Source organism: Rattus rattus, chromosome 1 (genome assembly GCF_011064425.1).
Source record: "Rattus rattus isolate New Zealand chromosome 1, Rrattus_CSIRO_v1, whole genome shotgun sequence".
NCBI classification, from domain to species: Eukaryota; Metazoa; Chordata; class Mammalia; order Rodentia; family Muridae; genus Rattus; species Rattus rattus.
The window spans coordinates 208,986,013-209,003,847 of NC_046154.1; the positions used below are offsets into that span (position 1 = coordinate 208,986,013).

A 17,835-nucleotide genomic window follows, 5' to 3' on the forward strand; every position below is an offset into this window, starting at 1 on the left:
CCTTTTCTTATACCTGCTTCCTTTTACATTTAACTAGTATGTATGTATGTATGTGTAGTGAGTTTTAAGGTCTAACTTACATTGTTTTCTCAAATGGAATGACTCTCTTCTTTCTGTTACTTAAAAAATATAAAGAAAAAATACTGCATGGAACTAGTTATATATGTTTTTGATAGATTTTTGGAATCCTTCAGGATAGGCATTATAACTAATTACCTTAGGAAATAAGTCCACTAATTAAGACATATGACAATTATATAAGCATTGATATAAGATGAGATTAATACTTATTTACATTTTATAAATAAGGAAATAAATAAAAATATGCAACTTAAGTTTCAACAATATCCGTATCAAACCAGTGTAAACTTTATATCTAATACAAATAACAACTTAGTAAGCATTGTTAAGTCAGATGTAAAAATTGTAAGAATTGTGACATTAATAATAATTAAAGATAAATAAGATGGCTACTTGATTTTAAATAATTAGAATTTTAACATATAAGCCAGAGAGCTGGACATTAATTCCATTTATTTTGTGTTTGGTTATCGAAATCATTAAAAATTAATTAATTTCCATTATTTTTATTTATGGTCATGTAGTTTTGTAAAGCCATATAAGAATTCTTTGGCTATTGTCAGGTAATTTGTTTTGGTACCAGCTAAAGAAAGAAGCTTTAAGATTGTGTGTGTGTGTGTGTGTGTGTGTGTGTGTGTGTGTGTGTGTGTGTTGTACATTATATTCTCTACCTCACTCTACCCTATTCCTTTGATGGTTTCTCGATGAATCTGGAACTTGGAGCTTTTGGCTAGGTTGGCTGTCATGAAGCACCATTGATCCTTCCGTCTCTTCGCTCTGTGCTAGGGGTCCAGGTGTGTGCAGCACCGTGTGTGGCCTGTTAGGTGTGGGCTGGGATCTGCAGTCCTCATGTTATTTATCAAGTGCTGTTAACTGCTGAGCAGCTCACCAGACCTGAAATTAGTTATTGTTAAGTGCTGTTTGCAAATGCAAAATTTGAAAATTGGTTACATAGATGTCAGAGCTAAAATATTAGTGTCTCACTTTTAGTAATCATAAATTCATACACTGACCAAAATGTCCTAGTCCTTGAATGTAATCAGTGTTTCTTTTTCCTTTAAAATAAAAAATAGGATGACCATGAAAGCTGTGGTTCTAATTCCACCAACCGTAGTACTGCTGAGAACACAAAATCATCCACGAAACCCCGAAGGATTCAGCAGGCCGCTCCTACAGACCCTGACTTACCACCAGGTAACTTGTAGTATGTACATTGTTATTACTGACCATGTGGAAGTGCTGTGGAATATATATTTTCAGTGTCATTTGTTATAGAATGCTTAGGTCATATGCACATGTGCTTCAGAACATGTCAGGTCCAGAGCCCTCACAGATGCCTTCCAGTCATATCTTGGTCCGTTCTTTGTAGCAAGTTAGGCTGAGCCTCTTCAGCAGAGACTCAGTTTCTCTACACTGGGCCATTGAGTAACTGGATGGTTTAAAAGTCCCCAGGGAAATTATAGAATACTGTAGCTGTAGCTGAAAGAAACCTTAGCTGCCACCTTTTTAACTTCCTGATGTCTTAATTTACCTGAGATGGTAGTGAATTGCAAACAAACACTTTCTTGGCAAACATTTCATGAAGAAAAAGGTTATTTTATGTTAGCATTATAGTCAAATGCGTTGCTGCCTTCCCAGTTAACTGTTAGTCACTTCTCCTTTGGTTTTAAAATTTGTATTGGTCACTGGTTTTGTGCATTGTAGTGGAGGTTGGTGCCCGTGCTGTTGTGCCTAGGTTTGTAGGTTCTCTGCTAGTTTAATCCAGGCAGTGTCAGAGGTTAGACTTAGCATAGTCTACCTGACACTCCCGCCACACTCATGTGGTCAGAGTTACTGTTGCCCTGGAGATTAGCATCCTTAGCAGATGCTCTAGGCAACTTAGTGCGACGACTTATATAACTGTCTAGCAGAGGTGGCAATCCATCTGGCATTTAGTTCCTTTGAACTGAAGAAAGTGCCACAAGATAGTTCTAAATGTTTTCAGATTTGCTTAGTATATTTCCAGAAGTTTCTCTAGCTCCTTGGAAAAAAATTAAACTGTAGTTTATTCTAATTTATTAAATATGTAAATATTTCTTCACATTTGACCATGTGTCTCCTTAAAATTTCCAGCATCACCCATTATATATAAAACTTGTCTTTTGTTCTTGTCTCTCTTGTGTCCTCTTTGTATCTTTCTTCCTTTCTGTCAGCTGTAGGTTAACTGAGGTTCGTTCAGTAGTTTGTTTTTCTTAGAAAGACCTCAGAATGTTACTAACTCCAGATAGAACCTTTCTAAAGCTGACTTGTTGTGAACTGGGATTCTAGACATTTAACAACTCTTTAGAACCAGCATTAGGATTTACACCGCTAGAATTATGACAGTTGGCCTATTTTTAGTGGGATAAAACAGAGCTGTGTTCTACCTGGGTGGCTTGAGTTAACATGTGCTTTTTACCCTGCATGCAAAGTTAGGAAGTTGTTAAGCAACTGGATTTCTTGGCCAAATGCTGGGAAGCAGATCAGATAACTTTTTGTTAAAGAGAGAAAAAGGAAAATTTGAGAATCAGATTGGATAAACAGAGACCATTTGTTTAAAGGATGACCTATTATTCTGCCTTGATTTCTTTCATGATAGAGGCAGACTCCTGTTTGTAGCTTTCCTACAAAGTGTGTCTCTTTGGTTATAGTTTTGATGTTGGGATATTTGTATGCATTCAAATTTAATTACATTTAAATTTTTTATGTGTATGGGTGTTTTGCCTACACAATTGTCTGTGTACTGCTTGTGTTCCTGCTGCCTGAAGAGGTCAGAAGAGAGCCCAAGGGCTGGAGTTAAAAGGTTTGAGCTGGGCTCTATTGGAAGAATAACTAGTGTTCTTAACAGTGGAATCATCTTGCCAGCTTCTTCAGAAATGAGTTTAAGAAAAGTAGTGGTGCTGTCAGTAGACAGGCACTTGTTTTACTATCTTGTTGGATAAATAGCTTTCTAAAAGGCAAAAAGCAGGAGCTGTATCTAGAACAGTCTTTCAGATTATGTGTCTTGACCACTTAGTACATTGTTAACGCCATTCATTGGGTAACAGTAAGCATTTGTTTTTTAAAATAAATACCTTAAGATAGAAAAACTTCAAGCTATAGTAAAAGTAAGATCTTAGGAAACGTGCCTGCATGCATGTGCTTGTGCTGTGATTGATGACGTATTTCTGACTGGATGAAGGTCAGAATCTAACGGATTTGAAGCATATTGTTTTGTTTACAGTCAGAGTCTATTAATTAACTTACATATTTCTATATGAAATATTTTCTCTTTTAAATTGTATGTTAGGGAGCTCAGAGATAAATTTATGTTTTGCTCTATAAATGTAGTGCACACACATACTTTACTCAAATATTTAAGGTTTGGTTAAGCTCAAACTATATATTTATTGGGCCAGAAACTATAATTTAAAATCTTTGATCTTCAATAGCATAATAGTAAGCAACCACATTCTGTGAAGGGCCACTTAAATATGGTAGCCATATGTTTTTGCCAGGCTTCTGATAATATTGTGAAACAAGCCATAAATGATTAATAAAAGTAATGAATGTGGCTGTGTGCCAATAAACCTTGAATCTTGACAAATTTTGTTCAGCCTATAATATTGTTCATACCATCCTTTGACCACCATGCAGATGATTAGACGAATGTAATCATTGATAGGTTTTAGTTTTCAGTTACTTTTTTTTTTTGGTTTTATCTTTTCTAAGCTCTGCTTTTATTCTTATTCTACCCTTGCTTCAGAGTGCTAAAGTAGCCATTCCCTCTGTGTACTTTTTCTAAGTTTTATGGCTATACTCGATAGGAAAGATGGGTATCTTACATACAGTTGGAACTGCATTTTACTGTATACACACACACACACACACACACACACACACACACACACACACACACACACCTTGTTTTGTTTGTTACCTGGAAATCTTTCTTGGCCTACTAATAACTTGATTCCAGGATATTAGTTTATTTTATATTTTAAAAATTAGTGCAGCCATTTGAGTAGTTTTTCTATAGTTTAATCTGTTTTTCTTTAGTATGTTTTCATTTTCAGTTTTGTGAAACAGTTTGACATACAGGTGTAGGTAGTCTTGCCCTTCTTGTTCCCACGGTGAGCTGCTGTCATGCTACTCGCACGTCCCGGTTTCTGAGGCTGTCACTCACTTTGATCTCCTTAGCCCCATAAAATGATAATACCAGAGACTTGTAATAACCAACAAGAATTCTAACAGAACATCTCTAACCCCAAATGCCCACACACAGAACACAAACCTCAGTTGATACAGACACAGGCTGCACATCTAGATGGGAGAATGTGCCCACCTTACTCTGTTTCCTTTCTAGGAAATTCTTAGCTACTTGCGGCCTGTCTAGACCACATGGGTCAGCTCCATCGTCATCTTCCATCTTAGCCCCCATCTTTCTCTCTCTCTCTCTCTCTCTCTCTCCTCTCTAAAACTTTCAGCTCCGTCTTTCCTTCCACTGCTGACCACAGGCTCTAGCCTCATCTGCTGATTAAGATTTCATGTGACCTCACCTGAGCATGGGCACCCTTCTTGAGGGAGCAGAAGAACAGACAGCAATTTACAACATGTTGGTAGCTAAATCCTTGCATACATGTCTTTATTTCCTTAAAGAAATGTTTGCTAATTTATAGAAATAAAATGTATGAGTAATTTTAAGGTTTACAGCATGGGTGACAAAATTATTATGTATGATTCTTTGTTCTAGCAAAGTTTTGGTGCATTGCTGTTTATTTTAATTATTACAAGTCTTTCTTTGAATTTTTAGGTCAACAACTGCTATCTTATATATTTTATAAATAATTGAGGTTAATATTTTTCTATCTTATTTTTGTTTTGTCACTTTGTAAAAAAACTTAAAACAACATTTTTATTACATTTACTTCTTTTGTGTATCGTGTGTGTTATACTGGTATCTTAGGTCATGTGTGGAAGACTCCTTAAAGAATTGCCTTTTTTTTTTTTTGCCACCATGTAGGTCACAGGGTCAAGTTCAGGTCACTAGGCTTTTGAAGCAAGTTCCTTTACCTTCTGAGTCATCTTGCTATCCCTATCCCTGCATTCTTTATTTCTTTCCCTCACTGCTGTGCAACACAGGTATGTGCATGCATGTATGCAGTACATGCATGTGTATGCATAATGGCCAGAGGTTAGCATTGTTAGCATTGTTTTCTCTTGCTCTCCACTTTATCCTTTGAGACAGGGTCTACTCCTGAGACTGGTGTGCATCAGTTCAGCCAGACTGGCTGCCTGTGGAGGTCCAGGGATCCATGTTTATGTCTCCCCATCTCTGGGTTACAGATGTGTGCCACAGTATCTGGCTCTTTTCCTGGGACTCAGAGTGGCAGACACTTTGCTCACTGAAGCAGCTCTCCAGTCCTGTAGTTTTTTGTTTGTTTTTTTTGTTTTTTGTTTTTTTGTTTTTTGTTTTTTCAGACAGTGTCTCGCCATAAGCACTGATTGGCCTAGACCTTGTCATGTAGAACAGATTAGTTTTGAACTCATGGAGATCAGCCTACCACCCTGTTTGAACAGCCCTTTGTTCCTTACTCTTTTCTTTCAGTCTCTGTTTTCTCACTGCACTCATGTTTCTCTACTGTGTGTCAGGATTGTATGTTAGCGAGTGCAGTCAAATCCATCAGTTGGCTGCATTTCTCCTGCCTTCCTGTTCTGATATGTAACTTAGATATTTTTATTATGAAGGAGGACTACAGTGGTGGGAGTTATTTCAAAAAGAAGCTTTCCTTTGGATGCATGGCACAGTCAGCATGTAGTGACATTGCGCACTTCAGTTAATTGTCAGTTAGTTCTTGAGATCATTTCTTGTTATGATGCCCTGGCAAGTCTGGGACTCTTCTTCCTCCTAGCTCAGCTCTAGAGTAGCTGGGAATATAGACATGGAGCGCCATAACAACTGTACACTAAGCAGGTAGAATCCACACAAAGTATAGTATAGAAAACACTGATCATTGTGTGGGATCCAGTGTTAGCATTACTAAATATGGTCTCTGGTTTAATATATTGGTTCATGTTTCTTTATAGCATCTTTTAATGAAAGTACATGTTTGGCTGTCTGCTTGCCAAATTTAGAAACCTTAGTTTTTTCTTTACAGAATATTCTAAAATAATAGTCATTTTTCATGTACATTGCTTAGTAGTATTTCAAGAGTTCTTATTGGTAGACTTGTAGCTAATTGAGCTCTCTTTACTTTGTAGGATATGTGCAGAGTCTGATTAGACGAGTTGTAAATAATGTGAACATTGTTATAAATAATCTCATACTAAAATATGTTGAGGATGACATTGTTCTTTCTGTCAACATCACTTCTGCTGAATGCTATACCGTGGGTGAATTATGGGATCGTGCATTCATGGATATTTCTGGTGAGTAAATGTGAAGAAAATAGTGTTAGTGTATACTTTTCCATAAATGATAAAATACCATTTACTTCTTAGTCTTTCTTGGGGCGTTTTTGGTAGCTGTACTATAAGCATCAGGTATCTAATGCGGGAAAAGTGCATGTATACAAAAATATATATATAACTATAGGAGGTTAATAGCAGTTTAAGAAACCATTAAACAGTTTAAAAATTTTCTTCCCTTTTACATCTCCAGTTGTTTCAACCGTGATACAAAATGTTTTACAGTGAAAGGAGTTGTAGGACTAAGAACATATTTGCTTTTTAATGAAGCAAAGTGAGGGAGTTGCTTCACATACCTTTGTAAGAACATTTGGAAGTTGATCGTCTTGAGCTCTTAGCCATGACTCGCCTCTTTCTTCTGCTTGAGAGCTATATAGTGCTAGCACAAATTAATAACTGCCATTTACTGTGATCCTGCTGTGCCCTATATGCAGGCAGACATTACACTGCTTTCGTTTGTAGGAGAGGCTTTAATAAGTAATAGCATTGTATATGTTTGGTACATTCAGAAATGCATTCTAATTTTCCTTTGGCTCACAGTGATTTTCTCTTTTTTTGTTTTTTTCTTAAGCAACTGATCTGGTACTGAGGAAGGCTATCAATTTTTCTGACTGTACAGTTTGTCTTGATAAACGAAATGCTAGTGGTAAAATCGAATTTTACCAGGATCCTTTATTATACAAATGTTCTTTCAGAACTCGCCTGCATTTTACATATGATAACCTAAATTCCAAGATGCCATCTGTTATTAAAGTGAGTATCTCTGTTTCTAGATAACTTTATTTTGTTTATTGGTTTTTGTGCTTGGTAATTATAATGCATGGTAATTATAATGAAAATAATCAGAGGGAAAATGAACTTCATTAATATATGTGCTATTTGTTTTTATAAAAAGTTAAATGTATTGGTTTTTAGATTTTTCACTTTTTTGTATGATGTGTTCTGGTAGAGATATTTTGGAGGCAACCTTTTTTGCAACTATAAATTTCCTTTTTAGTCTTGTTACCTGTTACTAGTCTTTATTTAAGTACTGAGGAGATCAGATAAAAAAGCAGCACAAGGCCCGAGACCCAGTACTACTCAGGAACTTCAGTGTGCGCAGCTGTCTGTGTTTTGGTCCTTATAATTTGCCTGACGTAATATGACGTCTAGTCATGTTCTTACGCTGTTTTATAGGGTATGATCCGATAACCTAACCCATACTTTAGTCTGCTGCCTCAAAACTTCTGCTGCTGCTATTGAAACTGCTCTAACTCTGTAGCCCAGGCCATCCTGCAGTTCACTGTATCAGACTGGCCCCAAAGTTAGTGGCAGTTTTCTTGTCCTAGGTTTCTGTGTGCTACATGAGCTACCATTGCAGGGCAAGAATTACCTTTAGACTCATTGTTTCACTATCTAAATAAAATTTTAGCCTTCTGGAGTTTTTCCAGGATATGTCTTTTGATTCATGTACATATTTGTTATTTTCTAAAGTACTATGTCATTTCAATGTATGTGACACTATATACATTGTATGTATATAAGCATGAATCTTGTTTTATTACCCACTAATTTTCTGAACATTATCACATTTTATGAACATGCCTGCATAAATATTAGATTTTATACTATATTTTAATAAAGCATATTTGTAAAAAATATAAAAACATATTTTTTTTGAATCTTTGAAAACTTGATTCTCAAGAACCTTGGAATTTTCAGCTTGAAAAGACCTTAAGGAACCTTTTAATTTTCTGGATGTGGAAACCAGGGTCCAGATAAGTAATTAGGTCGATATTGTGTAAGTTAATGGTGGCACTGAACAAGAGTGCTGGATGCCTGATTGCTGGTTTAGGGCTGTTCCAACTTCAAACAGGACACTACACTTTGCTGTTAGAATATTATGAAATATATTTCTGAGAACACATCCATAAATCTTTCTCTCATCATTAAATGGGAATTACTATTATTTTTCCCTTTTATTGGAAATAGTTTTTTCCCCTCATTTAATATATTCTGATTATGGTTTCCCCTCTTTCTACTCCTAGTTTCTTCTTAGTTCCCCTCCCATCCAGATCCACCCCCTTCCATGCCTTTTCTGTCTCTTATTAGAAAACAGGCTTCTAAGAGATAATAATATGATAAAAAAATGAAGTAAGATAAAACAAAAACTAACATTTTGGATTAGGACAAACAGAAGAAAAGGCAAGAAAAGGCAGAAGAAACAGATACTGATGCAGAGATCCACTCATTTGCACACTCAGGAATCCCGTAGCAGCCTAGTTAGTAGAACATATCTCAACAGCCTTGGGGCTAGCCTCATTCTAGTTGTTCAGGACCCACATGAAAGTCAAGCTGTACATCTTCTATGTATTTATGGGGAGGCCTAGGTCCAGTCGTGTATGTTCTTTGGTTGGTGGTTCAGACTTTGAGATTTCAAGGGTCCAGGTTAGTTGATTCTTGGTCTTCCTTTGGAGTTGCTATCTGCTTTGGGACCTGAAATCCTTCCTCCTGTTCTTTTGTAAGACTCTCCATGCTCCAACCACTGTTCAGCTGTGGGCGTTTGTATCTGTCTGCTGCTGGGTGGAGCCTCTCATGGGACAACATGCTCCTTTCTGCAAGCATAACAGAATATCATTGATAGTGATTGGTGCTTGTCTATGGGATGGGTCTCACGTTGGATCCGTTATTGGTTGGCCATTCCCTCAGTGTCTCTTCCCCCCACCCCCGCCCCGTGTTTGCATTGTTTGTAAACAGGACAGATTTGGCATTGACAGTTTTGTGGATGGGTTGGTGTCTCTATTGCTCCACTGAGGTTCCTCACTGACTACAGGAGGCAGTGTCTTCAGGTTCCATATCCTCAGTGTAGCGAATCACAGCTGAGGTCCCCCCATTGATTCTTCCACCTGAATGTGCCTGATCTCATCTATAACTTTTTTAAAGAATGAAGTTTCTATATAAATTTTTAGTCATGTATGATCAATTCCTTAGAAAAGGATTCTATAATTTTGTAATTGCAAATATCTTACTAATGTGTTTAAATTTTTTTAGACTTATGAATCTGTATTGAAAAGAGAGGTTTAGTCAGGATATGTACCAGGATATATACCTATTATTATTAAGGGAAATATCATATTATGCTCTTGTTAGCCTTAAAGATTTAAACATCTTTCCAGTTTGTTAGGCAAGGAATGACAGTTTAACTGGCATTTATTTACTAGGATTATGAGGGAAATCACTGGGCATTTGACTGTTGATGTAGCCATTCAGGTTCTTTGTCTATTTAGCTGGTGAGCAAATCTTTACAGATTGATTTTTAGATGACTCTTGATATGTGTTAATGATAGATTTTTCTTTCTTATTGCTTGTGTTGCTAAGAACAGTTTCTACTGAATGCACCTGCTTCAAGGTTGTACATAACAAAGTATAATGCTGTGGGTGGCCACCATGATGTGGTTATTAGCCGTGGGGGCTATAAGAAGCAGGGAACCAAGGATAGTCTAAAGTAATGTGACAAACATAACTGAAGAAAAGGCTAGGCCAGGTGTGTGGTGCGTTCATACCTGTTATCCAAGCTCTCTGGATACTAGTGTGGAAGGGAGGATTACAAGTTCAAGGCCAGGCTTGGTTGCATAGCAAGGCCCAGTTCACCCAACCAGCATGCTCTCCAGCTAGTCAGCCTACTTCTTCTTTCTTATAAATTTAGCAGTAGCTTTATGTATTTGCCCTTCCCACTCATTTTCTTAGCAATTCATGGCTTAGTCATTGTTTGATTTTAAGGAACCCATGATTGTATTTGTCAGTTTTCTGTCTCCCCCATCCCCCAACATAGATCATTCTCCTCTGGAGAGTACTGTTATTGTGATGCCTTGATTTCCAGTAATGATTTTTATGACTTCTTTTTCATGTTTCATAGATACTCAAAGGCCAGTTATTCACAATAAACCTTCTAAGAGACTTTATTTTAGACTTGATTTTAGTTATTCAAAATAAACTTTTCAAAAGACTTGGCCTAATTTTTCTCCATATCTTTGTATCAGCAGGAAACTATTACAGTTCAGCTGTGTTGGTCTTCCATAGTTGTCTCTTTCTTAGGAAGGAGAACTTTGATTGCTATGTCCCTATTTGGTAATAATCTTATTTTTTTTAATTTTATGTGTCAGATTTTAATTTCTTTAAAAATTATCTGAAAAAATTCCTTGAACATAAATTTACTTGACTTTATGTAGTTGATAATAACACTTTAATTATTTCCATACTTATATATTTATAATCTGAGTCTCTTAGCCAGTTTTAATGTATGGTTTTAGGATACCTATAATTAATAAAACTGTAAAGAGTGATTGACATTTTATTAAAATGACATCATGAAACATTATTAGATTTGATCATATTTTAAAAAAGGGTAAAAGAAGGAAATAATCACATTTTCAGTTACCAAGTTATATATAATTTCTCTTCTAGAATAATCTAGAAATCTCATATGAATGTATCTTACCAGCTCTGTTTCCACAGTATTTGTCTTAATCTTAGTTCTAAAGCTTATTTATCACAGTAAATATTTTTTAATTCCTAAAATTTTAGTGTAAACATTACTCATTTTATTATTAGAAATGCTTGAGACATTGTTAATTTTTACATAATTTCTCATTGTAGGACTTGACATTGATCTACTTACTTTAAGAGACATATCCTTTAGGCATCTTGTTGTTGATTCTTTTTGTTTTCCACATTATAGATTCATACCTTGGTAGAGAGTCTGAAGCTCTCTATCACAGATCAGCAGCTCCCTATGTTCATCCGCATAATGCAGCTTGGGATTGCACTATATTATGGAGAAATAGGCAATTTTAAAGATGGTGAAACAGAAGACCCTGCCTGTCTCAGTAAAGACCCATTAGGAAACCTTACAGGTAAGTATAACAGAAACTTCATTTAGAACTACTGATTTCCACACTTAAAACTTTAAAAGTAACTTTAAAAGTATAGCAGTTCCAGTCATTGCCCATCCTGACAGCATTTGCTGAAGCCAGCATGTTTCCATTTGTCACCAGGCTGATGATTATGTTGTCATGGTTCATGGTTTTCATTTGCATAATTTTGATGAATAAATATTTCTAGTGTTTTCATAGGTATTGGCCTTTAGTAACTTATCCATCTTTGTAGAAGATATGTTAAATATTGCCCATTTTCTAGCTTTTTATTTTATTACAAATGTGTTTTTATATATTCCTGCTTCAAGTTAATGAGTTTTCTTTGTCAGCCTGCGACTTGTTTATTCATTTTTAATTAAAGCATTATTGTGTATGTGTGTGTGCATGATGTATATGTGGTGTGTGTGTGTGTGTGTGTGTGTGTGTGTGTGTGTGTGTGTGTGCGCATATGCATGTATGTGCATGCATGAGTGGAGGTCAGAGGAGACTTTTGTAGAGTCCAGTCTCTTCTTTCACTTGTATGTGCTTTCCAGACTTGTGGGGAAAATGTTTTACCTACTGGGTCATCTTGTGAGCCCAACATTCTCACTTTTAATAGATAGTTCATGGACACAAGTTTTAAGTTTTGATAAAATATAATCTGGAAGTTTTTCTTTAATAACTGCTACTCTCTGAGCTAAGGAGTTGATTCAGTGGTAAAAGAATATGCACTGCAAGCCTAGGGATGGGAGGTTGGATCCTTGGAACCCACATAAGTGTCGCCTGGCCCTGGCAACCACTGTGGGAGGTTGGAGCTGCAGAGTAAGGTCTAGCAGACCAGTTCTATCAGCCAGCGCTGTAGTAACCGCAGAAACTGCCTCAAGGAGTAAGGTGGAGAGGACTGGAGCCAGACTCCTACTGTCAACCTTGTATCTCTCTACAGCTCAGGTGCTTCCACATGCGGACAGCACATGTACACAGCCCATGAAGAACAGTATTATTGCTTTCTGGAACCTAAGAGAGTGGCTAGGTTTATGTTTTTTACTTTTTATTTTTCAATTTTATCAAGGAAGAAAACAACTCTGCTGTTTGCATCTGGAGGAGTTTGGTTTAGGAGTTTTCCTGTTTTTTTTTTGAAAAGCAAGGATGTTTTATTTACCATTTTATTGTGTACATGTAGTTTATGTTTGGAAAAACTTGCAAACCTCTTGGGAAGTTTTGGGCAGCTTGCTAATGACACCTGTTGGTTCCAATCTTTTTGTTATTTGAACTTGGGGTTCACTGAAGCATTTAGACCTGTGCGTTCTCAGCTTGCATGTGTATGTGGACACATTTTGAACATATTTCTACCTTAGAGAGTTCCAGTCACATGTATTTTAGGCAACTTGTTTGCTGGAGCTCTTTTGTGCTTTCTTCATCTGTTAATGTTTCTTACCTTTCTTTCTGTGTTTTATTTTATATAGTTTCTATTCCTAGAATAAGTCAGCAGTTTTCTTCTATGACTCATCTGCTTTTAGCTTTATTTACCATATTTTTGTGTTTGAAAGTTCAGTTGGAGAATCATATGATCTCTTTTTAACCTGTTTAAGCATTTTGGAATACATGCCCTCTATATAGCTGTTTGGTGTCCTGTTTTAACACTGTGATTTTTATTATTTCTGGACCTGCTTACTTTTCCTTCTTATGTTTTTTATTTACCTTAATAAATTTTATTTATTTTTATTTGTTGGAGAGAGGAGTCTTACTAGCTGCCTTGTCTGGATTCAAACTGTTGGGCTGCAGCAGTTGTCTGAGCCTCTGGTGTAATGATAATGTCACTGGGTTGATGGATGTGCACCACTGTATCTGACTGCCTAGTAGTTTTTGATTGAATGCTAGACATTGTAGATTTTATCTCCCTGAGTTCTAGACATTTTTGTGTTTCAGCAGATAGTGACATTACTTGGAAATGTTTCACTTTAGTCTTGCTTTAAGTCTGTTAGATGGGAGCAGTGTGGCTGTCAAACAGGTTAAGTTTCCCTAGATCTGCTACACTGTTTTCTCTTCTAAGGAAGATCTCTAAGGTCGGTTGAGTTCCCCTTTTATGGCTGTGACTTTTAAATTATTCCAGGCAGTAAGATGGGGTTAGAGAGTTCATTATTCTTGCCTCCCATCCTGCAGTACTCCAGCCTTCATTATCTAACAGCCATTGTGTGGAAACCTTTATATATATTTATTTGGGAAGATATAATCTTCTGGATGTTTTTAAGTGCTTAGAGCAAATATATTGGATTATAAAAGAAACTATTTTTTTCTATTTAAATGCTCTTTATTTAGTTAAAATGACTTTATTTTTATTGACAGGTACTGAGGATGAAACTAGATTAGATATGCAGTATCCTGCTCCGTACAAAGGCCAAGAGTTATATCCACAGGACTATGAGGAGCCTCAGGGATGGGTGTCCTGGGCCTGGTCATTCGTTCCTGCAATTGTGAGTTACGATGATGGTGAGGAAGACTACCCTGGGACTGACCCTGCGTCAACCATGCATCAGCAGAAAGCACACACACTGAAGGATCCCATTGTTTCTGTAGGATTTTATTGCACAAAGGCGACTGTGACTTTTAAAGTAGGTTTCTCTTTCTTTTTTGTTGTTGCTAGTATCTGTTAACTTTAGTGAACATTTATATTTTAGCAGCCTTGTAACTTTAACCAGGGGGCTTAGCAGATAAAAGGTAGAGAGGGTCTCGTAGTTCTTCATAAAACTGCATCATCTTTCTAACTGAATTTTTGAATTTTGGTTTCTTTTTGTCTTATTAAAGTTGTCTCTACTTTTCTGTCTTATCTATGTCATAGCTACTCCCCTGCTCTGAATCATTTGTTTGGTGTATAGACCTACTTTATTATTTCTAATGTAGAGGTTCATATTAAAACAAAAATCTCATAGCTAGGACTAGAGAGATTTCTTGGTGATGAAGGGCTCAGATTGCCCTCTCAGAGGGCTGATTTTGGTTCCTAGCATCATGTCAAGCTCCAGGGGATCCTGTGCTCTTTTCTGGCCTCTGTGGGGCACTGCGTTCATGTGATGTAACTCCACCATAGACAGACACATAATTAAAAATAAAATTAATCTTTTAAAAAGAATCTCACAGCTGTCTCATTCTGATTTCTGTATAACAAAATTTATTGACACATAATTAATATTAATGAGATTGAATAATATTATTCACCCATGCATGTAACAAGTATCAGAAGCTAATTTTGTCCCCATTGCATGTTTTTTTCAACTCAACTCTCTACCGCACCCATCTCAGTCTTTCATAATCACTGTTGTTATTTTCATTCAACTTCTTTTGGCTTCCACCTATGACTGAATATACATACTGGTGTGTGTGTGTGTGTGTGTGTGTAGAATGTTGCTGTTTTTAATGTTATGTTTTCTAGTCACATCTATTTCCCTGCAAATTGCATTCTTTATTACTGAGTAATACCCTAATGTGCGTATGTTTCACTTCAAAGTCCTCTATTTGGTGATAGGCTTCTAGACTGGTTCTGTATCTTGGCTGTTATAAGTAAACAGTGGTATGATCATTATGGGTCTGGAGGTTTCTCTTTAGCTTGCTAAGCTCATTTCCTTTGGATATTTATCTTAAGTGGGCTACTGGAGCATGCCTGGTAGTTGTATTTTTATCTCAGTACTGTGTTCATTTGGCCATACCTGATTTGCATTCTTGTCATTAGGATGCCTGAAGTTCTTTTCTCTACAGCCTTGCTAACACTTGTAATATATTCTTAGTTTTTACTTTTAGATTTATTTATTGTACTTCATTTGTATGAGTGTTCTGCCTGCGTGTGTGCATATGTACTATGTCTGTCTGGTGCCTACTGAGGTCACTAGGCAGTGGATTCACTGGAAGTAAAGTTAGGATGATGGTCTATTGGTATTGGGAACTTAATCCATGTCCTCTGAGAGAGTAGCAGATGTTCTTAACTCCTGAGCCATCTCTCTAGCCCAACTTTTAATTTCAAAGGATTCTATTTTTCTCTTTATTCTCTTTGTTTAAAATAGTTCAAGTTTGAATTTAAGTCCTCTTCTATTTTCAACAGTACTCAACATACTTTACTCCTTTATTAAAAATGAATGTAAGATATACATTCAAATATAGTATGATAGAAACATGTATCATTACAGTGAGTAAAAGGGGACATTCTTTTGAATAAGTGTAGTTACTAGTGCTTGGTACCCCTTATATATTTTTCAATAATATTTTGCTTTCCCTTCCTTAATTCAGCATAAGTTTTGAGTTATTTATTCCCTAGCTTTTTCTAATACCATTAGCATTCATTTAGCATGTATAAGCAGTTCTTAATTTTTGCAACAAATATTTACTTGATTTTTTTTTTTTTTTTTTGACTCAGAGCCTTATGTAGCTCAGAATGGGCTCAAACTATTTAGTTAATAGCTGAAGGGTGACCTTGGGCTTTTGATCCTGCTGCCTTTCCTTCTTAAGTGTTAGGATTACAGCCACCCACTGCTATAAAATGTTTGTTAATATAATTTATTAATATAATTAATATTTACCACCAATATAATTATATTATAATTAATATTAATATAATTGATATTCATTAATGCTAGCTGTGTTTCAGGTGTTATTTGTCTCCATAAATATACTAGTGGTCAACCATGTAGCCTGTTAGAACTTATATTGTAATTATAAGTCAATGAGATGTAAAATATGTTTATTAAGTGTTGGGTAGAAAAATGAGTAAAGTATTAGTGTTGCATCAAAAAGAGGACTATGCATTTTAAACTTTGTTGACTGAGAAGGTCATCTTGTAAAGGAAGCATTTAAGCAAGGATGTGGAAGAAAGCCTAGTGGCTATGTAGGAATGAGCATTTCAGGACTAGCAAGTGTAGATAACTCAGGAATTATCAAGGAGGTAGCTAGTTTAGACAGAGTGAACTAATGTGGAAATAGTTAAAACTATTAGAGGCAGCGTGGCTTTGCAGTTTGCAGCAGTGTAGTTTGAAAACTACTTAGGTCATGTTAAACTTGTCTTTATTTCGAGTGAATTAGAAAGTTTTTGAACAGACAAATTGTACGATGATTTGAATTCTCTTGTAAGCAGGATCATGCTGAGTGTTGCGTTGACTGGCTGTGTGGCTGTGGTAGATCTGATTTGTACCCACTCTGCACTGGACCCTTAGGGCCAGGTGGCAGTTTGCTGTCATTTGCACGGCTTGTACTTTGCACACTTGGTTTTCCTGTGCTGTCCTGGCTTCCCTACTGCTTTATCTGGTGTGAAAATTCAGCGTTATCCATGGAACTGCTCAGACTTTATGAGTGTCGTGTGCTAACTCACACACTAATCGTTGCAGTCTACATTTGTTGCAAGCTAGTCACGGACTATGAGTTTTTAAACTGCAATTCAGGATGCATTGTTTAAAACTTTATGTTGTGAAAGCTGTGCTAAGAGGAAAACTCATAGCGCTGAGTGCCTGCAGAAAAAACAGGAAAAGCATGTCAGCAGCTTGACAGCACACCTAAAAGCTCTAGAACAAAAAGAAGGAAATATACCCAGGAGGAGTAGAAGGCAGGAAATAATCAAACTCAGAGCTGAAATCAACCAAGTAGAAACAAAAAGAACCATAGAAAGAATCAACAGAACCAAAAGTTGGTTCTTTGAGAAAATCAACAAGATAGATAAACCCTTAGCCAGACTAACGAGAGGACACAGAGAGCGTGTCCAAATTAACAAAATCAGAAATGAAAAGGGAGACATAACTACAGATTCAGAGGAAATTCAAAAAATCATCAGATCTTACTATAAAAGCCTATATTCAACAAAACTTGAAAATCTGCAGGAAATGGACAATTTCCTAGACAGATACCAGGTACCGAAGTTAAATCAGGAACAGATAAACCAGTTAAACAACGCCATAACTCCTAAGGAAATAGAAGCAGTCATTAAAAGGTCTCCCAACCAAAAGAGCCCAGGTCCAGCGGGTTTAGTGCAGAATTCTATCAGACCTTCATAGAAGACCTCATACCAATATTATCCAAACTATTCCACAAAATTGAAACAGATGGAGCACTACCGAATTCCTTCTATGAAGCCACAATTACTCTTATACCTAAACCACACAAAGACCCAACAAAGAAAGAGAACTTCAGACCAATTTCCCTTATGAACATTGATGCAAAAATACTCAACAAAATTCTGGCAAACCGAATCCAAGAGCACATCAAAACAATCATCCACCATGATCAAGTAGGCTTCATCCCAGGCATGTAGGGATGGTTTAATATAAGGAAAACCATCAACGTGATCCATTATATAAACAAACTGAAAGAACAAAACCACATGATCATTTCATTAGATGCTGAGAAAGCATTTGACAAAATTCAACAC

At 36.4% G+C, this 17,835-nt stretch overlaps 1 protein-coding gene across 2 annotated transcripts in view; it reads left to right on the forward strand.

Annotated features, from left to right (window-relative positions):
- Vps13b (vacuolar protein sorting 13 homolog B) overlaps positions 1-17,835 on the forward strand; it is a 543,994-nt gene that overhangs the window by 30,741 nt on the left and 495,418 nt on the right. For both annotated transcript variants that reach the window (XM_032914442.1, XM_032914433.1), the window contains exons 4-8: positions 1,155-1,275; positions 6,340-6,507; positions 7,118-7,299; positions 11,264-11,438; positions 13,782-14,047. In XM_032914442.1, the coding sequence (XP_032770333.1) occupies positions 1,155-1,275; positions 6,340-6,507; positions 7,118-7,299; positions 11,264-11,438; positions 13,782-14,047 (912 nt within the window). The remainder of the gene's footprint in view (positions 1-1,154; positions 1,276-6,339; positions 6,508-7,117; positions 7,300-11,263; positions 11,439-13,781; positions 14,048-17,835) is intronic.